The 27434-nt window shown below is 56.7% G+C and overlaps 1 protein-coding gene across 6 annotated transcripts in view; it reads right to left on the bottom strand.

The window, feature by feature from the left end:
* Positions 1 to 4128: 4128 nt before the first annotated feature.
* The window catches only part of TSPAN9 (tetraspanin 9), a 198412-nt gene continuing 175106 nt past the window's right edge, over positions 4129 to 27434 (bottom strand). For all 6 annotated transcript variants that reach the window (XM_058559043.1, XM_058559044.1, XM_058559042.1 and 3 more), the window contains 6 exons: positions 9513 to 9704; positions 9084 to 9158; positions 7738 to 7839; positions 6928 to 7059; positions 6425 to 6508; positions 4129 to 4799 (listed from right to left, as the gene is read on the bottom strand). In XM_058559043.1, the coding sequence (XP_058415026.1) occupies positions 4728 to 4799; positions 6425 to 6508; positions 6928 to 7059; positions 7738 to 7839; positions 9084 to 9158; positions 9513 to 9704 (657 nt within the window). In that variant the 3' untranslated portion in view covers positions 4129 to 4727. The remainder of the gene's footprint in view (positions 4800 to 6424; positions 6509 to 6927; positions 7060 to 7737; positions 7840 to 9083; positions 9159 to 9512; positions 9705 to 27434) is intronic.

Below are 27434 nucleotides of genomic sequence, written 5' to 3' on the forward strand. Positions count from 1 at the left end.
GTGGCTTAGGTCATCTGACCAGAGACCAGTGCTAATAGAGGGGTCAGTGCATCCCATCGCCCTGTGAGCCAACAGACTTCACTCTGTCCCCAGAAGTAGACAGCACAGGGACCCTGTGGGCATCTCAACGGGTGTGTCCACAGACCAGGGGGCAGGAGTGAGAGGGAGAATGGGCAGAGAGGAAGCGGCCTCCATCCACATTCCTATGACTTGGCTGGCCCTCAGTGGATGATGGAGGGTCAACCCCCTCAGCCATGACCAACTCCTGACCCCACAGCCACAAGTTCCCCTCCGGTAAATCTTGGGGAGGCTCTCAGGGACCCCATTCTGGCTGGACCTTTGGTAGAGCATCACCTCGGACCCCTCAATCCTCAGCAAATCTCTGGAGGCTTTGGGACACAGCAGCAGCAGGACGAGGTCCCAAAGGCTGACACTCTGGGACAATTCTGAGCCGACCTGGCCACACCCTTGAGGAGGAGGGAGACAGACCTCCACAGGCGAAGGGGTTAGAGGTGCCCCTCCCGCTGCAGACCCACATGCTGCAAGTTCACTCTCCTCCTCCCCACCTTACCCAGCCCCACCCGTCAGTGGTGCAGCAACCTGCCCAGGGCGAGGAGGACGTCCGAGCTTCTCTCGCCTGCAGCTTGTCACCGGGACCCTGACAGCTGAGGAAAACCCACAAACCAGAACCCCGACCACGGGAGCTGGGAGACTTCTACTGCAACAAGGCGGCAAAAGCAGTGGGCTCACGTGGTTTTAAATGCCTCCCTCCTTGCCCGCTCACCATCTGATCCTGACTTCATGTCTCTGTGCCCTCCTTGAGGCTGTCTCAGAGCCACACGAAGTGGGTGCAGCCCAGGCCAAGTTACCCTGAGAGGTCCCCTCACTCCTGGAAGAGACATCAGGCTCACGTGAACCCCAGGAACATCAGAGGAACTGGGGAGAGATTGTACCTAAAACTGACAGCCCCTGTCCCACAGGAAGCCATGGAAGACTTATTGCTTGCCCTCTCCCCCAACACTCTATGGGGCCAGCCACAAGACCGGCCGTGTGTGGTGGGTGACAGACACCCAGCTGGGAGTCGGTCTCTTATGCAGAGGGCTCAGACCACTTGGAGTGGCCCCTGACCAAGCTTGCGTCCGGTCACCAGGCAAAGGGAGTGTTAGGATTCCTCAGGTGCCCACCGAGAGCCCCTCCCCGCCCAGCAGATCTGTAACCTGGGCCCGAGAAGGGGAGATGGGTGCCGGAGATGGGGGTGCGTCTTGGACAGAGGTTAGGACAGCTGCCTGATCCCCTCTGGGTCCCTCACACCAACCACCACGGGAAATAAGTCAGTCATGGCTGAGCGAACACAAACCACGAAGAGACAGCCTGTTTGTGCTTTTGACACATTATCAGTTTTTATTTAAAAACATGCTAAAAACATGGTGTTCAATAAAGCCAGGACCAGGATGAAGGAAACGCAGACAGATACGGCATCACAAGCAGAAAAGTGCATTTGAAACCAACAAGCGCGCTCCCCGCTCTCCCTGCTGCACCCAGGGTGGGCAGGCCCCAAGGCCCACCCCTCAGAGGGCCCCGTCAGGGCAGCAGGCCAGGACACCCTGGAAGACTGCCTCATCACGAGGGAGATGGGCAGAAATGGGACACGAGAGGCCAGACGCCGAGGGACAGAGTGGACTCAAGCACCCGGCCCCCAGCTCCGTCCTAAGCCAGGCCCCTGCTAGTTAGCACCTCCACCAGCGGGTGGGCAGGGGGCAGGAGAGGCGGGGACAGTCATTGCCACCCACCTGGACTGCTCTTTGGCCACCAAAGCAAGGCGGGACGGCCACCTGGTTCCAAGTCAAACCAGAACATATGCGTGAGGGTCGGGGTGGGGTCAGCCACCTTTCCAGAGCAAGCCCAAGAAGCAGGCCCAGGCTGGCAGGGGGAGGGGCTGACAGCGCTTCAGCTGGGGGTGCAGGTGAGATGCAGCCCCTCAAGGGCAGTGCTCACCCTGCTCGCCCACCTCCCCTGCGAGATGGCTGCTGAGTCCACGGCAGGCATTCCCGTGAGGTCGTCTATAGAACCTTGACCTTGTGAGTCAAGTCTGTCAACTGCATCAGACTCGACTGCACTAACTCTGACTTGGGCGAGGGAAGCCAAGAGTGGGCACTTAGTTCATTCTGCCCGAATGAGATCAGTCGGGAGAAGCTGAGAAGACCCCGGGCCACCACTGCTGACATCACAGGGCGTGGCCTGCTGTGTGGTGTGGGGACGGCTCTGCAGGGCGGGCAAGGGGCTTGGAAGAGCACCTCCATACCCGCCCCCCCACGGAGCCTTCTGCCCAGTGTAGACTCGGCCAAATGACTGAACAGCCAAGCACAGGGGGTGGCAGGAAGGCAGTTGTGGGAACGGAGGACAAGGCTCTGCAAACAGACGGACCAGGTGGGGACTGGCCGGGAGGGGGGACTGCGGCCAGGGCTCCAAGGCCAGAGGACAGCCCTGAAGCACCAGAAACATAAGATTGCCAGGGAGGGTGTACACTCCCCAAGGTGCTAGGCTTTTGCTGTTGATTTTAACAAAAATTAAAAGTTGCATTGATAGGCATAAACAAACCCGCCCCCCCCACCCCCAGCACACACTCATTATGCACCAGGCCCCACTGTGCACTCAAATGCTTGTTTGCCAAGTGTTTCTCTGAAGTGGCATGGTGGCATGTCTGCTCCACGTCCTGCAATTTGGGGCTCTCAGGAGGCAGCCAAAGCTCCTTACCAGGAAGATGGGGCCAGAGGACCCGGGAGGGCAGTTCTCCTCAAACGTGCGCCTGCCTCCCGCCTCATCCTACCCAAGGACCAGCCTTCCCATCAGCACCACTGTACCTGTCTCCGGGAGATGGTCTTCACTCTGCCCAACTGGCTGAGACCACCCTATTCTCACTCCCCACCCCCAAAATTGTGAATCCTAAACACACACCAAAAGTTCTACACTCCTGGTCCCCACCGCATTGTACTTAGGTGAGTGGAGGAGACGCTGGCTGGGTGGCCGGCACTCAGCTCTTGGAACAGACAGGTGGAGGCTGGAGAGGAGATGTGGGCCCAGCGGGAAATCAAGGCGACAAGCCAAATGGTGCAGGAAAAACCAGCCGCCCCACACTGGACCCCAGCCAGCTAGTGGGTAACCTTCACAAGCTCAGACTCATGAACTCTTGACTTTTTCTTTTAACTGCAAAATGCTGAGGTTTGTTGGGGGCACCCTGCTGTAGCTGAATACCCCACCGCACTGTTCATCCTCCACGCCATGACTCAGGCTGCATTCTTCCTGGGGCCACGGTAACAGGATCCAGTCTGACCTCTCTCGGGTTTTCTGCACTTCTCCTTGGGGTCACAGAGGACATGATCACCACCCACCTCTCCATCAGTGAACCGTGAGGAAGGGGATGAGGGTCCTGGGACCCAGATGGACATCTTCCCTCGGGAATCTGGCTGGAATGACCAGTTCCAGTTCCACCCTCCCTCCCGATGGTCACGGGCCCTCTGCCACTGTCTGAGCAGTGAAATGTAGGGACTGCTTCCCCTCCCAGAAGCAGCGTGAGCAAGTGAGCAGCATCTGAACTAGAGAGGTACTGTCCGAGAGTCTCTACCAGGAATGTCTGTGAAAGTGACCGGGACTTGTGGAACCTGTCGCGGGAATGCCCGCATGGAGGGGAAGGGGAAGCCTCCGTGCCAGCAGAGGGCGGGAGGAAGCAAGAAGGGAAAGAAGAAAAGCTGCTCATCAGTGAAGTACAAGGACCGCTGACGGCTCCTGCCCTCTTCCTGGCAAAGCGCCTGCCTGCCCCCAGAGGACCCACACTGCCCTGGCCTCTTGGGCCTGCGTCAGCAAACGCATCGCTCCTTGCAGGATGCACCTCCACGTCACTTCCCGCTCCTCCGTCTCCCCTGCTCTTCCGGGCGCCTGGGCACGGACGCCGGGCCCAAGAGAGCAGTCCTAGCCGGGCCCTCCTCAACGCGCCCCGAGCGAAGGCCAGGCACATCTCACCCAGAGCCTCCTGCGTGGTGCACAGTGGTTTGTCCTGACTGAAACCGGACTGACGTCCACTCTCCCCACCCGTCCCCACCCTCAGAAAAAGAAACCAAACCATTACAGAAATCAGCGCAGTACAAAGTTATAAATCAGAAAGCTAACCCTAAACTTAGCTGAGATAATATTCCTGAATAATCATAGTCAGAGTAAAATAAAATAAAAAAGTTACACTGTAAGGTATAAAAAGCCTGGGCAAGATGCTCCCAAGGGCCTTGCCCAGAGCGGTCAGACCCCCACCCCACCAGCTCTCCCACTCTCCCACGGGGTGGTCGTGGATGCCAGTGGCCTCTGCTGGGCAGTCTCTCCACCAGGAGGGAGCACTCTGCTCTGCACCCCACGCGGGGACTAAGTGTCACTGTGAGGAAGGGCAGGGCAGAAACGCATCAGTGCTGGGGGCCTCCTCGAGCATGCCCCCGGCCCACCCTGTCTTCTTTGGCAAATACACAGATGCAGGAATCCAGGTGCCCCAGCACCCCAAGGTCTCTGCACACCTCCTCGTCCCTGGCCCTCCACCCACCGAGAAGGCGGAGGTGGGGTGGGCGGGGGAGGGCGGGCTGGGGGAGGGTTAGGGTCAGCAGTCTGCAAGTGCGGGCAGGCAACACAAAGCTCAACTCTTCTTCCCCGGCACATGTCCGCGTGGGGCTGGGGGGCTCCCGGCCGGCCCCTCAGGCATCATACTTCTTACCAGTCCTGTGGATGTGCTGGAAGAGGGTCATGGAGAAGGCCATGCCCAGAATCTGAAAGACACGGGGAAAAGGCCTCAGACGGAAGCCCCACGACCTGGGATCTGATCCGGGACACCTAGAGCAAGTGGGTGCACCCACTCATGTGCTGGACAAACACTGGTGGAATGAAGACAGTGGTGGACAGAGGAGGTCACACACAATGACAGCCCCTCAGAGCCGTCTGTACAGACTGTCGTCCCACCTCTCTGGGGCCCCGTAACCTGCCTACGTCACAGCGCTGTGCTGAGGACTGAATGCACAGGGCACCTGACCCTACACGGCAGCTAACAAGGAACTGAGGAGGGGAGAGAAGGGTGCCAGGAACGCGACAAGCCCGTGCTGAGTCATTTCTGTGTGGTTCTGGAATAGATGAAGCGACGTCTTAGGCTGCAGCAGACGTGCGTAGGATGACATTAACGCTCATTTGTGATTCCTCAACTCCTGAATCCTGAAGGGGGTGGTGACCCAGAGCAGTGTAGGAGGCAGGAGGAAGCCAGCCTGTGGCCTCAGGGTCACCACAGTGTGCCATGGGCACACACCATAAGCAGGCGACCAGGGGACACCGTGTGCCCCTCATGGCTCTCGCACTCAAGGCTTGGGCATAACTGGAGGGGACTGTGGCTGGTGAGACAGGCCCAGCGTTCTAGTCCAGCCTGACCACAGGCATCCCTGAGAAGGGCCCCATTCCCGATAGAATCTGTGCCCTGGGAGCACATCTCACATCAAAGCTCTGTGAAAATGAGCGCGGGCACTTCTGCTAAGCTTGAAAGCACTTAGATAAATCACACACGGTCAGGCCCCCACGCCCAAGAGTTTAGGGCAAGAAAGATAACTTCATGCAGGATGCCGACCATCTTCCCATGGACCAACTAGTGAAGTTCAAGTGCCCCAAGAGGACTCAGGCACTGCAGACTCCTGCTCACCAGGGGTGGGAGCCGTACCTAGTGGGCAAAGGAGGGAGGCCAGGAAATGTTCTTCCTCAGAAAGGTCGGGGGTGCTTGCTCCTGCCAGCTCTGTCGGCCTCACCTTCAAGAAGGGAGGCAGCGACCCCTCCTCGTCCCTCTCCCACAGCTGTTCATTCAGTGCTCGCTAGTAACAGCTGACATCTACTGAGCACGCCCTCTGTGCCTGGTCCTGCTCTGCACGCTAGGGCATATTAAACTCACTCAACGCTAAGAAGCGGCATGATGCTCATGCCCACTACACTGATGTGGAATTTCAGGCCCAGAAGCGGAGCCCAGGTCACACATATCTAACAGGTGGTGAGGCCAAGACAGCCCTCACGGAGTCTGGTCCACCAGCCTGTGCTCACAATCGTCACCTGAGGCCTCAGGTTTCGTTCAGTTCGGTCACAAGGTAACTGTCCCTGTGGGGTGGGGACAGGTGTGTTCACGAGCAAACCCACACAGGGGCTTCATGCGATGCCAGAATCAGGCCCGGCTCAGACGGGATGCCGAGGAAGCAGCACCCGACTGCCTGCAGGGTCAAGACAGGCATCAGAAAACAAGGGCCTGGGCCAGAGCAGGAAAGCGCATGGACGTCAGGCTGCCTGGGTGGGTTATCTTAACTTCCAGGTGTTTGGTTTTCCTCCTCCGACCGGGTCCGGTGGGGGAGCAGGGCTCGGACGGCCCTCTTACCTGCATGATAAGGATGCACATCCCCACTGTGCCAAGCACGTGCTTGTTGTCATCAAACCACATCTTCACCTTTTCATAGCAGCCCTGGGGAGCGAGGACCACACAGTTAAGGTGCTGGCACCACTGTGAGCCCCCTGCTGCCCAGCCCTCCCTCCCTGACCCTCAGCCCCTGTCCCTGCTCTCTCCTCCTGCCCCTCCCCAATCCTCAGCCCTGCTTCTCCTGCCTTTGAGCAGGCCCCACCCCACCCAGGGTTCCCCCTACAAGGCCCCACACAGCCTCAGACCCCATTTAACCCCCCACCCTCTGACTCTTCCAACTAGGGGTCAGGGCCCCCCATTTCCCACCTGCTTTTTGGCTCCAGTCCTGGGCGCCCTCCACCCCAACCCACATTAAACCAATTCCTTGGTGTCCCAGGCCACCCTCCCCCGCAGGTGTCCTCCTCCCCTCCAGCCACTACACAGGCTCCTGGGAGGAGCACCGGGGGAGGCGGATCCCACCTCACCGTTTTCCACAGCGGGGTGGTGGCGTTGCGCCCACAGCCCTGGGAGTTCTCCATGCAGCAGCGGTCGGGAACCGTGTTCTCTCCCAGCACCGGGTACCAGTCGGTGTAGTCGGTGACGCCACAGCAACGCATCTGCCAGGGTGCGAAGGGTCAGACGCCCCAGCCCACCATCCTCCTCCAGGCCTTCCCCTGCCCAGACCAACCCCGGCCCCACGAAAGCTGCCACCCTGGAGTTCAGCGGAGGAGACAAAGGCCTTCTTCTTGCCCCTTCCTTGGGTCCCAGCCAGGTCCACAGGGGAAGTGAGTGACAGCTCCTTCCTGGAGGCCGGTGGGGAGAAGGTAATGCCGCCCGCCCCTCAGAGCTGGACCCCGGACACTGGGCAGGAGCGCTCAGCCCTCCGCTCAGCCACCAGCCCCTCTGGCTCTTAGCTTTGTGGATCGTCCCAAGCTGGCTGCCGGCCCCTCCCCAGGACTTAACATGGGGCATCGGGCTGTACTGACTTTTTTCCTCTTAGAATCAGAGCCTCCTCTTTTGAGCCATGATCAGGAGATGAATCTGTTGCTAAAATAAATTCTGTCATTCATGCCAGAGCTTCAGAAAAAGCTTCAGGAGAAGGACCTCCTCTGCCCAGGTCCTGCTCACCCCCTTCGCCCACCTCCTCGTCCCTCTCCAGCTGCGTCCCACTGCACGGCGTCTGACCCAGCAGCTCTCAGTTAAAACCCAGCAAGCACTGGTGCCCAACTTGGTCAGCTGGCAGAGCCTGAGCCCAGGCTGCCAGCCCGGCTCCCTGCCTGCCCGGCCTGCCCCACCTCGGCCTGGATGATGTTCCAGGCGTTCTTCAGCCCCACGTTGTTCTCTGTGTTGTACAGCAGCAGGCCCTCCTTCAGGTCCTTCCTGGCATTCTCGTTCACCTGTCATGTTGGGGGAGACGGGCAGGGCAGTTGGGACCAGGATGCAGCTCCTCTCCCCAGCTCACCCAGGTCCACTAGGACCCTGGCCCCAGCTCTTTCAGATGGGGGCCCTGCCCCAGCTCAGGGCAGGCGCAGGGGCAGGGGAGGTTCACCCACTGCCTCACAGGGCTGTAACACCCAGAGGCAAAGAGACGGACAGAGGGCCTCGACTCCCCTGCTCCCAGGACCAGCCCCACAGGCCACTCTGCCCACAACACCTTCCCCCATGTGCCCGTCAAAATACACCCTGGGAGCCAGAGGGTGGCAGACCAGTCATTCTGATCTTAGGTCCACCCTCACTGGCAAGTAACTTACCCTCTCTCACTTCTGCTTTATCTGTAATATTGGAATAATAATATCCACCTCCGAGGGTGTTATGAGAATTAAAGGAAATGATCCTTATAAAGAGCTAAGAACAGGGCTGGCACAGAAGGATCTCTCAATATTACTATTTCTTCCCTTTCACAAGGGCAAAAGAATTATTGTTTCTAATCCTAATAATGACCCTACCTTTCAGTGTAGCCTGGGCAACTACTTCAAGAACCCAAGGAACAGACAGTTACACGGTCCCAGGGTACAGCGCACTGCAAGAGCCTGCTAAGCCCCAAGGGACTGAGCGCTTGGCCGGTCATTCTTGGTAGTACCGGTAAGAAGATTCTGCAACTGGACTAGGAACTGTCCAGCCTGGTGAGGTTGCCAGGAGTCACCCCCGCCATCCTCCTGAACCTCGTGGTGCAGCCTGGGAGCAGCCGCCCTGTCCTCAAAGGTCTCTGGGAAAGGAAGCATAGCTACTCTCCACTTTTAGCCCTACTCACAGTGCCACCTGGAAAGTTCTTCTGTGTTTCCAATAGGTTACCCTCAAATCACTCAGCCCAAACACCTAGTCAGGTTTGAATCCCTTCTCCAAGTGGTCAACCCAACTATGCTTGAATACTCCCAGTGACGGGGAGCTCACTAATGCCATTGCACCCTTCGGCAATTTAGAGGACGCCACTTCCTAAGACTACACAGGTAATGAACCCCTCATTCTGCCCAAACTCACCTTCCCCATGCTGCCCCCACCAGGACCTTTCATCCGGGCCCTTCTTAGTGCTCCTGGTTCCATCCTTCTTTCCTCACAGGGACTGCCTGTCAGTGCTTTTCCTCCAGCTTGCCCTGACCCAACCCAAAGGCAACGAAATCCCCTCCCTTCCTAGAAGGCTTACCTTGTCTATGTAGACAAAGAAGAGGATCAGTAAGATCAGCTCTGCCAGGAGGATGACCAATAGGACGAGGAAAAACTGGAAAGAGAAGGTCCAGGCGTGGGCACGTGGTAGTGGTCACGGCTGGGGACAGGGTGCAAACCAGAAGGGCAGTGGAGAGGCAGCACCCAGACAGGGCTTCCAGGGATGGGGGTCCCAGATAGGGAGAGGAGGGAGATGAAGCAGACAGCCAACCAAGGAGTCAGAGGGACAACTAGGGCTGGGATAGCCAACCACGAGGAAGAGGGGAGTGGTCAGGCCAAGAACACTCTGGAAGCAACTTCACTGGACTCAGGTTGGGCACTCAGTTGGCTGATGTTCCCAGGCCTTGCCAGCCTCAGTGGCCCAAATGTAGGGTGAGCTCAGAGGGTGGGGATGCGGGGTCCAACTTACACTGAGGAGGAGGCACTTGTTCTCCTTGATGGCCCCCAGGCAGCCGAGGAAGCCCGTCACCATGACAATGGTGCCTATGGCGATGACTAGGTTGGCTGCAGACAGCGAGGGGAAGCTGGGGGAGAAGGTGGCAAAGTTGCCTTGGGACACGGAGAGCCAAATGCCCACTCCGAGCAGCCCACAGCCACAGAGCTGGAGAGAGAGGAAAGCCTGTTAGAGGGCCCTGCGCCTGCATCCATCTCCATGGAACTCGGAAGACGGCGGGCCCCCGCCCACTACTGTGCGGCACAGAAAGGGTGACACAGCCTCCGGGTCAGGCGCGCTCACGGGCCCAATCACGTCGGCTGCAGGACCTCGACACATCCCTCAGCCTCTCTGTGTCTCAGTCTCCCCGTCTGGCAAACAGGATTATATTAGCTTCATGAACCTCGTAGGGTCACTCAGGGGAGGATCAAAGTAAATCACAGGCACAAGCGTGTAACAGATATCGCAGGTCCTAGACGCACATGTGTGGTCGAGGTTCTTCCACCCGGCAGAGGAGAGGCCCCGGCGTTCTGGAGGGAGTCCAGGGAGGTGCGCATGCTGGTTGGGGAGAGACCTTGTCTCAGGACTGGTCTCTGGGGTGGGAAGAGAATCTCAGAGTCCAGTTTCTCAAAGCCAGACCTTCTGGCGACCGTGTGCTGTTGTCCTGACCAGAAGGACCATTTGCCCACTGTTGTCAGGAGCCTGAGGAACGAACTTCCCACAGACAGAAACAGAAAAGAACCCACGGGGCTGGCAGCGGGGCTGGCCGACGTGCAGGACATGGGGGTCCATCGCTGCCTCCGCCATCCATCCAATTCAGCAGCCGGCACCACACCCGAAAAGCGACTCTCCTCAACAGCACCCCTGGGACTGCGACACCACCGGCCTCCCGTGGGGACGCTGCAGTCTCGAGGGCCGCAGATGCCCACGGCTGCCTCAGTTTATGCTCCGTAGAGCTGACAGCCCCCCTCCCTCCGCAGCTCAGGGGAAGTTCGCCAAGGCTGAGGAGCTGATCAATCAGTGCACCAGGATTTATCGAGTACCCACAGCAGCAGCGTCCTGTGCCAGAAGAGCTATGGCCACTCCACAGACCTGCCTTCCCGCAGCCTCTGCTCGGGCTGGACGGGAGCAATAAAAAAGCAAAATCTACCCCAGGCAGTATACGCTGTGCCAAATAAATGGCACAGGAGTTCAGAGAAGGCAATCACTGTCCTGCTCCGAGGGGCTAGTTAGAGGGCAGCTGCCTGGGTCCCCACACTGTGGGGAGCGGTCCTGCACCTCCTATCCCTGCAGCAGCCCCGGGGGGAACGAGGTCAAGGCTCCCAAGGTGTGGGACACTCAGGCCCAGAGCATCCACCCAGTGGGGCGGCTACCAGGCTTTGCAGGGGGAATGGGTTCCACCACCCCCTGAAACCACTAGGTGGCGCCCCAGGCCGGGTCAGAGGCTCTCGGTTTGCCAGTGGGGCACTGAGACTTTCACCCAGTTGTCACTCTGACTTTCTTCAACCAGGTCAGTTTCTGTGCTGCCGTCTCAATTTTTCTTTCATTAATCATACCATGGAAATTCATGATCTTCATGCTGAAGATGAATGGCTCTAAAAGCCAGACCCTGGAATGAACAGGAGGAAAACCCGCTGCTGCCAGGTCACTTCCACAGGGAGAGAAGCTGCTCAACAGACCTGCCACGGGGCCCAGGGGGCGTGATGCCCCACCCCTGCAGCTGGAGACACCAGGGCCCCCAGGGTCCTCCCTGGGCCTGGCAAAGTTCTCAGAGCACAGCTTTCCCCAGAAGCCAGTTCTGGTGGGCCTGGTAGGGCCCCCGCTGTGCCTCCATTCCCCATTCCTTCCTGGGGGAACTGCTGTGCGGTCAAGGAGCCTCTGTCTGGGGAAACCTCAGCAGTTCAGACACCCCAGGGGCTGTCATTTCTCAGAACTGGTCCTCTGACTCCACACTCCACGTTCCCTGCTCTACAAGGTGATAGCTGTCCCCCTATCCCCAAGTCTGCCTCCCTCTCACTTCCCATCTGAGGTCCTGCCCTGTCCCAGGGTAAAGCACAGGCGGGGCGGCCTCCACAGCAGCCTGTACCCAGGTCCGGGCGAGCCTTCCTCTCAAAGCCCTCGTCCCTGTCCCCACCCCAGCAAGGCCCCTGCCTCGCACGAGGTCTACTGAGTGCATGAGGACCCCCACACCCCACTGCCACTCTTCCACATCCTCAGGGTCTCCTGCCAAGATGGAGCCTCTGTTCCCATCTCAGACGACCCAGAACCAGCAGAGCCTCCAGGCAGGCAGAAAACTCAAACATCAGCCCTAAGTTTATAGACAAGGACACTGAGAGGGGACAGGTGGCCGTCACACTGAGGCTGGGCCCAGAACCTGGTTTCCTGGCTTTTGGTGCAGAGCCCTTTCTGCACCATCACTCCCCAGGAGACTGTGCGTGCCAGCTGAGCCCTGGCCACAGGTGAGAGGGATCGAGACCACGGCCTCAGCCCCTGCCTCACGCCAGACCCCAGCCACACCCCCTGCCGGCCTCTGGCCTGTTTTCAGCCCAGACTGCATACAGAGAGATGGCCGAGTCCTTTCTCTAAAATGCCTCTTTCCTCACGCTGCTCCCCTGTGTGACCTTAAGAGTCTTGAGCTCTCTGAGGCCCCATTCCCTTTAAAATGTGGAATCTGGACGAGAGAATTTCTCAGGCCCCTTCCAGCACTGGTTTAGCCAATCCTGAGACGCTGCTCTCATCCTAGCCCAGCGGTTCTCAACCAGAAGCAACTTTGCTCCACAGGAGACATCTGGCAACGTCTGGAGACATTTGGGGTGTCAGAACTTGGGGAGGGGGGTGCTACCGGTATCTTAGTGAGTAGAGGCCAGAAATGCTGCTAAACTTCCTACAATGCACAGGACAGCCCACAATAAAGAACTCTCTGGCCCCAAATGTCAACGGCAGTTGAGAAACCTGCCCTAGCCTCACTGCCATGCCGGCCATCCACCCTCTGGTATCAACTTGCTGAGAAGACGCCATCAGAGAGAGAATACGGTGTGTTCCCCAGGATGGGGCAGCGTCCTGGCTCTGAGAGGGATGGCACAACAGGGGAGGAGGAAAGCACCGGGAAGACTCTGCCCAGGGAGCTGGCGAGGGCCGGGCGGGGGCAGTTAGGAGGCGGACGTCTGGTGCAGGGCAATGGGCAGGAGGGAGGAGGCGACAGCAGAAAAGGTTTGCTGGGCAGCAGGGCAAGAAGACAGGAAGCCGGCCTCTGAAGCCAGAGCAGGGGCAGGGGAAGGCAAGGCAGGAATGGGAGAGGGGAGGAGAGGGAGGGGAGCCGCCCCGTGCGGAGGGTGCCAAGCACAGGAAGGAGGCAAGGCCTGCAGTGGCACAGCCAAAGCTCAGCGCCAGAGAGTTCAGCTGATGGCATTCGGGAAAATTCCCTTCCAAAACCAGAGGGTTGTCTCAGCTGAGATGACCGAGCTACAGTCAAGCCCAGGGCACCAAGAGCCTTGGGCAAGGCAGGGTGACACCAGCGACCGGGACCCAGTGAAGGTTAGCACTGACCGACTAGAGGTCACCAGCCCCCGGGGTGGTCTGGGCCTGGTGGGCGCCCCTCTCCAAGCAGGGCAGGCCCGGGACCACCCTGACTACGCAGCCTGCCCGCCTCCCACAACCAAGGGCATTTCTAAATACTCTCAATTCAGGGCTCCAAATAAATCCACGTCCAAATGTGAGGAAAGGAGCTCCTACCCTGGCATCTGCCCGTGGCCTGGGTCTCTATCGGGCCAGGATTTGAGTCTGTTCTCATCACTGCTACATCCCCAAGCCTGGAAGAGTTCCTCACTTTTGGCAAGGCCTTTGGGTCCCCCTCCCACAGGGCTCTCCTGTCGGGCCCTTTGCTGACCCCACAGCGGGGAGAAGGTACAGGCCCCTGAAACTTCAGAGGGTCTCAGGATCTTCCTCTTCACCCTTGGGCCCAGCCCGAGATGCAGAGCAGGTAAACTGAAGCCCAGTCGGGCTATGGCCACATAGTGAACAAGCCCTCCAGACTCACTCCATTTATTAAGCCTATTGTAATTAGCCTAATACCCCAGGGGCATTTTTCCATCTTCAGCACATTGATTTGTGGTTTTAATATATGTCTCTGCCATGCGTCCTTATGTATTTTTCACGCAGGCAGCCCATTTCTCTGCGGGGAGGCCTATGATTTCTCCTTCCAACCCACCTCCCTCCTGAGCTCTATCCCACTTAGAGCACAGGGACAGCCACTCTCTGCGTCCTCTCAGAGCTGCCAACAGTCCCTCCCTAGGGGGATGGCCCTCCTCGGGGGGCCCTCCTGTGCCAGGCTAGGCTAGAATAGCACATCAGGGACCTGCCCACCCTCATGAAAACACCAGCACCCCAAGGGCCAGGTTCATATCTCATCAGTGTCTCTTCCACCACAGGGCCCAGAACATGCCTGAGATACAGAAATATCTGTGCAATGGATGGATGGATGGATGGGATGGACACGAGGGGTGGGGAGGGCCTGAGCAGGCCACAGCCTGGGAACAGGACCAGACCCACACACACAAACCTACCTGAAAAAGAAGCCCCCATGCACCCACTCTTCCCTACTCCTAGCACCCCCAGTAGCTCAATTACTCCCAACTCACCCCACTAGCCCCTCATTGTCCTGTAAGTCCCCTGCTCTCCCTGCCCCAGCCCCCTCCAGAGCTCACTGCACCCTCCAGCCAGTTTCATCTACTGCCTCGTGTGTCCTGCAGAGCCCCCCAACCGGCGGCCACTCCCCACCGCCCGCCCACCACCCCTCATCCCGTCTTTGCATTGCAGGAACTTTTCAAACACCAGGTCTCAGCACTGCCCAAGGCTCTCTGTGAGTCAGGCCTAAGCGCAACGTTTAATAGTGTGTAATAAATTAGTGGACGTGGAGAGTAAAAAAGAAAGCCAAGACGACTCTAATTCACAGGCCGTCATGCCAGCCCGTGATGATCCTGCCTGGCCTGGGAGAAGCCGGCCTGTAAGAACTCCATCACAGGGAGAAGGGACAACGCCTCAGCGCCAGGAGGGGCCCTCCGCCTGGTGTTTTAGACGCCCCTCGCCTCCGAGGGCCCCTGCAGCCCACTCACTGTCACAGCCATAAGGGGGGGCGCTGACAACACTTCCGCTCTGCACGGAGGGAAAGGAAGAACAGTCACAGAGACGTCTCTGCCAGAGTCATCCCGCAGGCAGGAGGGTCAGAGCACAAAGGGGAGGCGGCCCCTCAGGGAGAGGTCTCTCCTGTGTGCTGTCCCCGGCCCCCCCATCCAGCCCCTGCTGGAGCACCCAGGGTGCCAGGACAATATACTCCATACCATTTTTGCACAACTCTAATCAGTCAAGAAGTCTTTTCTTATTAACTCAAGAATCCACTACCCTGTAACTGACATGCCTCAGTTCTAGTTTTGCCCAAGAAGCCCACCAACAATAAGTGTGGCAGGCCTTTAAATATTTGAAAGCCTGTATCTAACATCCTTTCCCAAGTCTTCTCCTGGCTTATTAAAGGGCTTTGAGATCTTTCACCTCTGAGTCACCCTCCACTGCTCATCTCTATGAGCTCATTTCAGCCATGGAGGGGCCAGCACAGAGTACAAGCACTCTGTCCTCCTATACTCTGAGCTCTATACTTCTAGTAATCCAGCCTAAGCCCCCCTTGGCTTCGCTGGCAGCCACAGCAGAGTTTTGGCTCACATTGAGCCTGTGCATAATTTAAAGCCAAACAGCACAACTCCTCAGTCATGACCCCACACTTTGTCTCAAAGCCTCCAATTTCTTCACAGCTTCACTTCGCAGCCCTCAATGTCACCAGCTTGCATAGGCGACAGGGAGATCACACTCATATTTCTGAGCTGAAGTTTCCTCCAAATAAACATTACGTAAAGCATCTGCATATCCAAAACCCAGTTACATTTTGATTATTGCAGAACAAGGTTACTTCCTAGCTCGGATGGCTTGGGGAGGGGGGAGCATTTAAACACAGCCAAACCTCAGGGAGGTTCTGTCTGGGAGCTGCACGCCTCCAAGCTTATAAAGCTCTGAATCTACATGTTTCCAGAGTCAACTTCTCTCTGGTGAACTGTGCAGGGACACTGAGAACATGGCGCCCCCTCCCCAATTCAGCAGAGCACCAGATCAGTAGAGGGGTCCTGTTAGAGCACCTCTTGCAGTCTACAACTCTAAAAGGTACATGGGGATGGAAGAGCCTGTGAGGAGTGAGAGCCCATGAGACCTTGAGGACAGCCCCTTGCCACCCTCAAGGGTTAAGGGCCCCGGGTCGGGTAAATGCCCAGTCACCAACAGTCCTGCCCCCAGCTGGCTGCACAAACGGCCTGGTATCCTCTGACCCGCAGGGGTGGGGTGGGCGAGGAAGTCGGCTTTGCTGAAGCCCCAGGGGGCGGGGTGTCTGGCCCATCCTCAGCAGGGAGGGCAGCTGCCCTGCTCGGGGGCTCAGTTCAAACAAGGCACCTGTGGGAGTGCAGGTGACACAGCCCAGGGGCAGGGAGAATCCAGGTCTGTCCCTGGGTTTCAAAGGCCAGGGCAGGGGTGCCAAGAGCAGGCCCAGTCCCCAAGACAGCTGGCGCCGAGAAAGCAAGGGGCAAGGCCTAGAACCAGGGAGGGCAGGGGAGGGGTGTCCACCTTGTGCTCTCCCAACACGGCCCCTTTAAAGCTTGGGTCTCCACACCACTCCTCTGTCCAGGAGAAAGGTTTGCAGAGCACTTGGCCCACCTCCCCCTGCACCCCGTTCCCAGGGCATCTAGACTCCTCAGTGACAGCAGGTCCCAGATCCACTTTCTCAGGGGCCAGCCCCCATTCACCTTCTCAAACTGGGGAATGGAAAAGGAGAGGGACATGAGTACAGAGCCCCCAGGGGGCCCGAAGCAGGACTGAGGCCGCCAGAAGGAAGGGAGCCTGAGAAGCAGCCCCTAGAAGGCCCTCAGAATGATGTGTGGCCGGGATGCCAAGGAGCAGCAGATGATACACAGTCCCTGCCAGCCTTGCAAAGGGAGAGCAATCATTCACCAGTCCATAAACATCGATTCCTGCGCTGCCGCAGCCCTTCCCGAGCAGGCTGTGCGCTGGGGCAGAACCGCACTTTTTCCCCAGTCAAGTGCATTCCGGGCCAGGGTGGGGTGGGGGGAGGTGCAGGGAGAAAGGGACACACAGGGAGCACTTGGAACCTGGCGTTCCGGAGCTGGTCCCCACCCATCAGCTCCAGCTCACTGCTGGCAGTGGGAGGATGGAGCCCCTGGACAGCGCGGTGCTGCTCAAGGGCCTGGACAGACTGCACGGGAGAGCACACAGCTGTTCCACCCCCATGCTCAGCACTGGAGGGGCCGGCAGCAGGCACGGGGAGGAAGTTCTCAAGAGACAGGCTGACAGTTCATCGTCCTGGCCTCCGCTGGAGGTTTCTGTTCCCTGAGCTGGTCGGACGACTGCCTTTTGCTGGGCGGAGGATGCTGGAAGTGTCTTTTCCCCAAACTCCAGAACTTGTCAACACTTGACAGGAAACAGCTTGGAGCCTCAGGCCACCCAAGCCCAGTAACACTAGGGGCAGGTGCCAATGCGGGAAGGTTGTTCTCTATGCTTGGGGGTGGGGGGTGGGGCGGGGTGTGCATACAGGTAGCTCTCATTACCTGCAGCCCAAGGGCCATGGATGCTAGAGCTCCTGGGCCTGAGGAGGAGACATGGGGAGACAGCCTGGGACCAGGGCGTGAGGCACTGTCCTAACTCCCAAGGTCACTATAAATTGGGAGGGGAGGCACCAAGGACTCAGAATAGCTTGTCCGAGTCTGGAGAAAGGATTTTCCAATCACCAGCATATTTTTCCCTTCCTGCATTTGTTTTATTTTGTGCATCTGGGGAGAAAGGCATTTATGACAGCATCAAAGCATGAAGTAATACATGAAGCCAGGGCTGTGGTGGGAGGCAGAGATGGGCTTAAGAAAGCAACCTTCAAGGATCAGAGTGACACTGGCAGCCACTTGGGCTTCCCTGAGAAAGCAGAACCAACTGAACCGTCAACAGCCCGGATCTCAGGACTTGGAGCCCCAGGGGATAGCAATGTGCTGGGCAGCTCTGGCGAGCCACTCAGCCTTTCTAAGACGTTTCTCCGCTAAAAGACTGAGGGTGAAAAAGCACCTCCCAGCACTCGGGGACACGGAAAGGATGAATAGGATGATGCCTTCTGCGCACTCTGTGTTCCTTGGAATGTAAATATCATACAAGGTATTGTGCTATTATTCAAACTCCTGGAAAATGCAGGGAGAACAGGACAAGGATACCTTGAATTCACATCACATCTTTCTGGCAAAGAGCTCAAATGATCTGGAAGACTGTAACTCATCCTACAGAATGGGGAGGGGGTGAGGACCATTCTCCCTGTTTGAAGAAAGGAAATCCCCCATGGTGAAGAACAGTCACAGAGGGGGCCGGCCCCGCGGCTTAGCGGTTAAGTGCGCGAGCTTCGCTACGGGCGGCCCTAGTTCAGATCCCAGGCACACACCGACGCACCACTTCTCCGGCCATGCTGAGGCCACGTCCCACATACAGCAACTAGAAGGATGTGCAACTGTGGCATACAACTATCTACTGGGGCTTTGGGGAGAAAAAGGGAAAAAAAAAGGAGGAAGATTGGCAATAGATGTTAGCTCAGGGCCGGTCTTCCTCAGCAAAAAGAGGAGGATTGGCATGGATGTTAGCTCAGGGCTGATCTTCCTCACTTAAAAAAAAAAAAAAAAAAAAAAGGACAGTCACAGAGTGAAAGTGTCCATTGCTGGGTGCCTCGCATTCAGCAAGGCTGCCCCCCTTCCGCCTATCACAGAATGGAGGCCCTGTTAACAATGTAATGAGGACCACCTTCTACGGCTCAAACACCACCCTATAATTACGCATAGAGATGTCGGGAAAGACTGTGGCTGACAACCAGGTCCATCTCTGGCCCCAGGACAGCCACCCACACACACTTTTGCTATACCCCTTGGACGTGGCCAACACATGATCGGTCTTCTCTCTGGGGATCCTAGGCCCACAGCCCGATTATGTATACCACCAGCCGGGAGCCATGTCCGCCCACGCTGGGATTTGGCATTTCTGACATGCTTTGTGGGGGACACAGGCTGGTTAAGTTCAGGTCCCTCTGCCAGACAAGGTCTCAGCACCAACTTAAGCAACACCCTGAGATCCCTCCCCACCCTGTTCCAAGCTCTGCCCATCTCTTCGTCCTCCTGGTAGAGCGGGAGCCCACGGCCCGCCCCTGCGAGTTGAGCTGTGCACCACAATTCAGGTTACTCTGCTGAAAGCCGCCTGTTCACGGCAACAGCAGATGAACCCGTCCAGGGTCACAGAGTTCATGCATGGTGGAGCCGTGCCTTGCTCCTGGGCACACCCCCCCACCCCAGCCTGACTTCCCTCTCTCAGTTCCCCGATGGTGTGCCCCTGGGGACAGAAAAGCACTAGCGCTCGTGAGCACAGACCATGTGCCCGCATGGTGCTGAGGGCTCTGCCTCTTCTGCCTCATGTAATCCTCCCAACCCAATGGTGGGGGGTGGGGGGCGCTATTTTTGTCCTCCCCATTTTACAGATGAGAGAACAAAGGCCCAGGGAGGTTAAGTGGTGAAGGAATCCAGGAAATCTGACTCCGGAAATCATGTTCTGACCCACCATGCCCCACTGCTTACATCTAGGCCATCAAATTAAGCCAGAAAGGCTGTCCCCTGCAATGTCCCCACTTGCAGAAGGAAGGCCAGCCATGGCGTAATGTGCATGAGCAAGCCTCTGTGGCCTAGAAGCTGACTTGTAGATGAGGAGGGCAGGGACAAAAGCAGTGATGGTGATAAGAACTGTGGCAATGATGCAGTGGTGACCAGGGTGGTGGTGACAATGACAACAGTGGTAACACCGATGCAGAAGTAGCATTTATTGAGCACACAGGACACGCCAGGAACTGTGTCAGCCCCTTTCCACAAAAACCATACAAGTCGGTTACTACTATCTTCCCCCACTTTGCAAATGGGAAAACTAAGGATCAGAGGTTAAGTATCTTATCTAAGCTCACACATGGAGTTGGCAAACCTGGGATTTTAATCCAATTTGATGTGACTCCAAATCTTGTGGTTCTAACCTCTCTGTGCCTCCTACAGACCTAAGAACAATCCCAAACCTCAAACATTTTCAATAACTTTCTAGCCCAATCTGAGTCAGGGGAGGTGGGAACGCAGTGCAGAAGTGTGCAGGGACCCAGGGCCACAGCCCTGCCCGAGGGAGGGGAGCAGGCACAGGGGTGGGGCAGTGGGTAGGGCCTTGTCCTCGGGACCCCGGTGGGGCAGGGTGGCGGCAGGAATGGCAGTGCCGGGGAGCAGAGAAGGTAGGCAAGGACAGGGCCCGGGTGGAGAAGAACGTGCTGTCAAAGCGCCCAGTCTGCAGGGAAGGGCGCACGCGTTGTACGCGTGTAGGGGTGGAGGTCCAGCCACACTAGTCCACCTACTTCGCTGACTTTACCAGAGTTGTGAAAATTGTTGGCTATACCTCTGCAAGCAGCAGCAGGAAGGAACAAAATAAACTAATTTGGAGCTCAACGGACCTTCTATTTTAGCCTACATCTCCACAAAACAGAGGAGCTTGTGGAAATAATTACAATCCTCTGCCGTTTTTCTAGCGAGTCTTTTCACATACACCGTCTCACACACGGCCCCAACAGCCTCGTGAGGGGTGGTCACCCCCTTCTGTAGACAAGGGTGTCGCAGCCATCTGTGCAATGCCCACAACCTGCCTGTGCCACGAGCAGGGACTGAGGAATGTCCGTATGGACTGACCAGGAAATGCGGGTTCCGAGGAGCTCACAGACTTTCCACTCCCAAGAAAGGAACGACAGGAAGGCCGACTGACAGCCTGCTCAGGGGTCCTTCAGCCGTCAGCCGCTCAGTGGGGGCCTCAGAGGTCGCCACCCTGCGCCAGCACCTGCTGGCCGCGGCGGCACACAAGAGCAGGAGACGGGGTCCCCACTCCAGAACATCCAAGCCAGCCGGACCAGCGAGACGAGGGGCAAAGGCACGTGGGCCAGTGCGGAGAGTCTGCTCAGGGACGGCCGGGGACGACTCTGGCCTCGGAACCAGGCAGGCTGAGTGCTAGTCCTCGGTTCCCTCATCGCCCAGCCGGGGGTGGGGAATCCAGTGCTTGTTTTTTAAACAAGGGATTAATGGTACCTACCACATAGAGCTGTAATCAGGATTGAATGAGATTCATGAAAATAAACTTCCCAGCCTGGCACCTTGTACATAAGGCTATAAATGGGAGTCATTAGTATTTATAGCCCATGGTCTTCGTTCACCCAGATTACTGAGACCAGGCAGAGCAGCTGTAAGCCAGGGGCCAGCGGCAGAGAGAGGCACAGAGGTCCTGCCCAGGCTGGAGCCCAGCTGTCCCCAGCCCCTAGCCCCCACTCCCGTGGCAGCCTCCTCAGCCCTCCTCCATCCAGGCCTCGCAGCAGGTCTGCCCAGACATGCTCTACTCACCGTGCCAGGCCCCCATTCCCCAGCCACCCATCTCCAAGAGGCAGCTCGCTTTCCCGATTTGCGAGCCTGCTTTCTTTTGGCAGAGAGCTGCTGCCGTCTGTGCTCTGGACCGTAAAACAAGTTTTCATCAATAAATTAAGATAAGCGGAAAGCCAGCTTGAGAGGAGGTGGGCTGAGGCGGGCAGGCGGGCGGGTGAGAAGTCACTCTGTGACCCAGAAGGGGCTAAAGTGATTGCAAAGCAGGCCTGGGGCTCAGCGCCTCCTCTCCCTAGGTCCCCAAGGCTCCATCTGACCTGGGCTTCTCAGGAGGGGGAGATGGGGAGTCGCTGCGCTCCCTCGGGTGCCAGTCCATCCTCAGGGCAGGTTAGCTGGTGTCAGTCACAGGAAAGTCAGGTCCCCAGCAATGCTCTGAGCCAAAATAATGGTCCAGTTGTGCATTAGAGGAGCTACATCTAATCAGACACCTGCCTGTCCATCACTGACACTAAGGATCCACCTCTGAAAATAACATTGTTCTCACAGGACTTACCCACTCCTCAGCGGGAACCCCCGGGTCCCCCAAATGCACCTTCCACACCTCAGCCTCCGCGCCTTGCTGACAGCGTCTCCCCTACCCAAAAAGTCTTCCTCTTCCCCTTTTCACATTTCCCAAACCAGCCCAGGGCCTTCAGGGCCCAGCTGAGGCCCCATCTCCTCCTCCCCACTAGCCGACTCCGCCCTGACCCCCACCTAATGCTCTGCCGTGGCTCTGACTGTCTGACCACTCACCAGCCTTAGAATCTTCTCCCCCTTCGCCAGTACTGACCTTTGCGGGGTGTTTGCTCCAGCCTACAAATGGCCGCATGGGGCAGGCGCCCCCTTCACACCTCTCTGTGCCCTCCCTGGCATCAAGGTCAGTGCTGGACACACAGAGGCCCTCGTTTATCAACAGCCATGTATTGACCACTTGAGCCCAAGTGAAGGAGGGATGTACAATATCGAGGCGAGGCAAGGGTCCAGCTCAGCAAGAGGAGGGCCTCCCCGAGCCCCCTTCAGTCCCTGACCCCCTTACACAGGCCGGAGCATACGGCAGGAGAAGGGCCATCTGTCTGTCCACCACCATACACAGAGAGGCACGTGGCTCCGCATATGTTGATGAGTCGCTGGACAGGTAAGCCTGGACAAAGCAGTGTGATGAACGCCGCACGGCACGGCACACCAGCCATGTGCTGCTAAGGGCCGGTACCCACTCCTCTGCGCCTCGGCTCCCCCACCCATACAACCGAAGTTGAACCTAATATTATCCCCAACCCCCTCCAGCCGTAAGATCTACGATTTCTCTCCTGCTCCCCTCCCCCTTGCCGTGTGAGACAGGTAAGATGACCACGATTAGGCCCCTGTGACATGCCCACGAGCTGGGAGGCTGGAACCTGCCCCCCCGCCTCACCAAGAGGGGCCCCACTGCTCTCAGGGAAGGGAGCGGGAAGGGAACAGCAGGGCCCTGAGCTGGGCTGCAAAAGTGCAAGGTGATCGACCCTCACTCCATGACCCAAATCCCCCAGTAAAGGAAACGGACACTCTGACATGAGAATTGCTCAGGGTCCACGGTCCAGGGCCCGTCTGATGCTGGTTCAGCACGCGGCCTCAGGAACCGACCATTTAGACACACTCAAATAGAGAGGGAGGGGATGGCAAAGTGTCAGGCCACGATCACATTAAATCAACACTGCTAATTATACCCCATCCTGGATATAAATCAGAATCGAGTACTTCTGAGTTCAGGTGCTTACATACCTGGAAGGAGCAGGCTAATGTGAGTCCTCTGATCAGGTCTAGGCTGGGGGAGGCCTTGTCCTGAAGCAGATCCCAAAGGCCCTCCCTCCCCTCCTCTCCTCTCCTCGCACTTACACACACACACAGATAAGCGCTCCCTACACCAAGACTTGGAGGGGGAAGATGACACCATTTTATAAAGGGCAAATGGGAAAATAACCTCGATGTTAAATTGTGAGTTGACAGGAGGAGTGGAGAACCAAGTTCAATGAATGGAACAGAAACATATTGACAATAGCGAAAAGAAACAATTACCACGTGTTTTCATATGAGGTCCTGAGGAATAAGTCTGCTCTTGCTTTTGCTTATTCAGCAGAAAAATAAAAGAGCAGGAGCCAGAAAGGGAGGAGGACACAGCAGAACGCGGACGCCTGCACTCGGAGACTCGACACTGCCCCGAAGCTCTCAGAAGGGTGTTCTTGGAGATAAAGGCTGACACGGGAGTCAGAAGAAATAGAAGAACGTCTAAGTGGAGAGATTTAGGGTGCTGCCTCCAGGACACCCACAAAATACACACCCTCAAATGAACAGGGGGAGGTGCCACTCCCATCCACTTGGCAGTTTTGTATCTTTGGAAGTTCCAAAAAAAGATTTTACTTGGAGATGGAACCTATACGGTCCATGGCACCAGCTGCTCAGGGGAGCTAGAGTCTGGCTTCATTTCAGGAAAACTCTGACCTCTTTTGCAGAAGTGAACCTCCAAGGCAGTCTGACAGACTCTGCCCCCTCTGCATAAAGTGGATCCCCAAGGTCCGGAAAAGGGTGTTCAGCCAGGGCCGGGACCACTACTGTGGGAGGGGTGTAATTCCACAGCGGAGGGTCAACGGTCTTGCAAAGCAATGTGTCCTCAGGCTGTGGCATGACGCTGTAAATGCTGGGCACGCAGGACTCGGGGGAGGATCTTGCCACCTGCACCAGGCACACCAGGACGGTGGTCACAGCTCACCATGAAGATGCGCACACTGCCTGTCAGGTCACAAAATGCCAGAGACCCTTTGCTTGCAACCAACGCCAGTATTTCTTTTCTATGCTGTCATTTGCACTCTGAAGAACATCTTCTGAATCAGCGTATCTGTCCCAGGCTCCTGAAAATGTGCTTCTCCACCCATGTCCTCTATCTGGGGGACACGTTTCTCCACCTTTTCTTCCATCCAGGAGTTAAAACTTGGAGCTGTGGCCAGCAGTTAAGAGCACAGGCTCTGCAGTGAGAGCCTCAAGTCTGAGTCACAGCTCTACCCTCACTGAAGGGAACCTTGGGCCAAGTGACCTCTGTGAGTCTGACTCCTCATCTGTGAAACGGAGAAAATACTGCTGTCTCCCCCAAAATACACGTAGGAATTACCTTACAAGGTTGTTGTGAAGAGCACATAGGATAAAACTTCTAAAGCTCTTAGAACAAGAACACAGCCTAACATCATAAATGTTTACTGTCATCATCACCGTTGTCGTTACCCTCCTGCATCTCATCCATCTCAAATCCTTCCTCCACATCCCTGCAAATCTCCTGCACCCACCTCGTCCTCTCCATTCCCACGGCCCAGTTCCTGTTCTCATCCCTTTGGCCAGGACATTGGGAAGGGTCCCTGTTGGTCACCCACCTCCTGTCTGTCACCACCACAATCCAAATGCTCTGCCTGGAGTTCATCATGCCTTATCTTCCAGGCCCTGGCAGGCTCCCACAGCCCAGAGGAAGTGGCTGGAACTCCTCACAGCACAGCGTCCATTCAAGACCTTCCATAGGCTCACCTTTTCACTGTAGTGTGCCAACGAGTCCAAGGACTCGTTCGTCTCTCTGTGATATACCCCATGCCTTTGGCCTCTGTGCCTCTCCTCCAGCTCTTCCCCCACCAGCCATGCCCTTCCCTTCACCCCCCCAGCACTCAGCAATGCCTATCCTTCCATGCAGGGGCCATGACTCCACCCTCCCTTCCTTCCATCTCTGTGCACTGGAAGCATCCGACACCTTCCCCACGGCACCTACACATTTTACCCTACAGATACTCATTCCTGGTTGGTTTTGCCTACATCAACCCTTATTTTGCACCTCCTACAGTAGGCCCCCAAGAGATATTGTTCAACTTGAACTATGTTTTCACAAAGGCAGCATGGGACTAAGATGGCACAACTTGCTCTGCGCAGCACCCAGCTGGCACCCTGGGGAAAAGGGCACCTCCATTTATGCCATCAAGGACCAGAACGGTCAAACAAGCCCCACCTCCACGAGTACCAAGTACATCCACACTCTTCAGTGGCGTAGAAATGCTGTCATATCAAATGTAGCGACCTCCCCACACCCACCGCGAGCCTGTGTCCACAGGGATTACCAATGCGCTGTCATGCAATCACTTTCATTTCTTTCCATCGTCATCATTAAGGACAAACTATGCCAGGAACTATGTCTGGCAGCGTGGGGCACTTCACAGGATCTCAAAGTGTTCTGAGGGACTGCTCTACCCGCCTACCCTCGGGCAGAGTGGGGCAGCCCCCTCTCTGGACTCCAGACTCATGCATCCATTTGCCTACTTCTTATCTCCATTTGGACACCTCACAGGCATCTCCCACCTCATAGGGTCACAACAGAAATCTTGATGCTCGAGCCTTAGGGAACCCAAGAGGCACCAGTGACTCTCTGCCCTACCTCGTGCCCCATCATCCATCAGTAAGTCCTGCCAGTTCTACCTCCAATTTCTATCCCCCATCCATCCACTGCTCTCTATCCTCACTGCGATTGCCATCTCTTCTTTGAACCTCTGCAGTCATCTTCTGTTTTCCCAGCTGCCACTCTTGCCATTCTCCACAGAGCAGCCAGACTGGTCCTTGCTCAAATCTCCAATGGTTCCCCCTCACATGTAGAACAAATTCCAAATCCCTCTCCTCAGCCTGCGAGACCCTCCAAGACCTGGCCTCTGCCTTCCTCGCCTCCTCCGTGCTCTGTTCCCAATCACTGGCCTCTGTTAGCTCCCCAGGCACATCACACGACTTTGCATCTGGTGCTTCCTTTGTCCAGAATGTTCTTCCTTAGGTAGTCACATGGTTGGTTCATTTTTACCCTTCAAGTTTTCCTGGCTTCCTTCTCATCTTGTATGACAATCTGTTATTGCTTTAAGTACTTGTTTATTTATTATTGTCTGTCTTCCCTATTAGACGGTGAGCTCTTTGAGATTAGAGATCCCTGACTTGTTCCTTGTGCATCCCTGGTGTGTTGCACTGTGCCAGGCACATGGTAGAGGCTCAGTAAATGTCTGTGGAAAGGAAGGAGGAGACCAAGAGTGGGAAACCCCCTGTCCTTGAGAACTTTCCTCTAAGGTGGCAGTTAGTACATGTGGATTAAAATTCTCAGGCATCACCAAGATCCTGGGAGTGGGAGCAGGGGGTTGAGTTGCAGCACAGACAAAATGCTGCAGGATGGGAAAAGCTCTGGCAAAAAAGAACAAGAAGGAACATGGGCTATAACGTCAATGGACTCACCTGAGTGAAAAATCCCTGCCTTGGCTGTGCAACCTTAAGAAAGCAACTTAATCTCTCTAAGCCTTAATTCCTCATTTACAAAATGGAGACAACAATACCAAACTCACAAGGTTGCCTAAGCACAGTGCCTGGTACAGTGGACGCTTATGTACAATTCTTTTTCCAAGGATGCTGGGGGCTCAGACCGACACACTCTTTCTAATTACATGAAATCATCCTCCTGCTGGGCTGCCTAGGTGTCACCATCGCTTATGCATCAGCCACCTGATTTCAAGATTTCACCTAAAGGACAGGAGGCAGTGAGGGGGAGGAGGTGAAGCCGCCAGAGGGCTCTGGGAGCATGCCATGCTGTCCACGAAGGTCATGAACACACTAGTGTGTGCATTCAGATTCCAGTGAATCTCTGCTGGGAGTTACCACGGGAAGTCTGCTCCCAGACCACACCATCACTCCGGACTGTGGCTTGGGAGAAGATCCTGGGAGCAGGCACTGCGGGACGGGAGGTCATGGCATGGTGATGTTCCACACCGCTCGGGTTCCAGGCTCACCTCAAGTTCCTTGCAGCCTTGGTGGGAAAGGGAAGAGGGAGGATAAGAACCGACTCACCTGACGCCCTGGTCTCAAATGCCAAACAGCAGCTCAAAACCCAGGGAAGGGGTCTAGGTCCCTCTGCCTTTAGTCACTCCCTGAAGGAGAGAACAAGCTACACTGCCCAGGCCAGAAATGCTCGCTGAGGTCTCCCTCCCTCCAGGAATCGAGGGCCTGCCTTCTCCTTCTCCACCCCAACGGGGGACATAGGGAGATTCTGAGCCCCAAAATACCTCCATGGGTGGGGAGACCATGTCCTGGGCCCACAGCACTCAGACACCAAATGAATCTCGCCAAGCCTCTCCTTTCTTGAACCCCCAAAGCCTGTGGGCTGGGACACCAGGGTGCAGATTCAGCCCAAGCCAGGGTCAAGCTGCACCTGCAGACAGCTCGACTCTCAACTAGCCCTTGAGACCCCCAATACTTGCCAACACCATCCCAGCACCCCTCTCCTCCCCACCCCCCTCAATTATTCTTTCTAAAACTGCTTTACTGTGCT

This window comes from Diceros bicornis, chromosome 17 (genome assembly GCF_020826845.1).
Source record: "Diceros bicornis minor isolate mBicDic1 chromosome 17, mDicBic1.mat.cur, whole genome shotgun sequence".
NCBI classification, from domain to species: domain Eukaryota; kingdom Metazoa; phylum Chordata; class Mammalia; order Perissodactyla; family Rhinocerotidae; genus Diceros; species Diceros bicornis.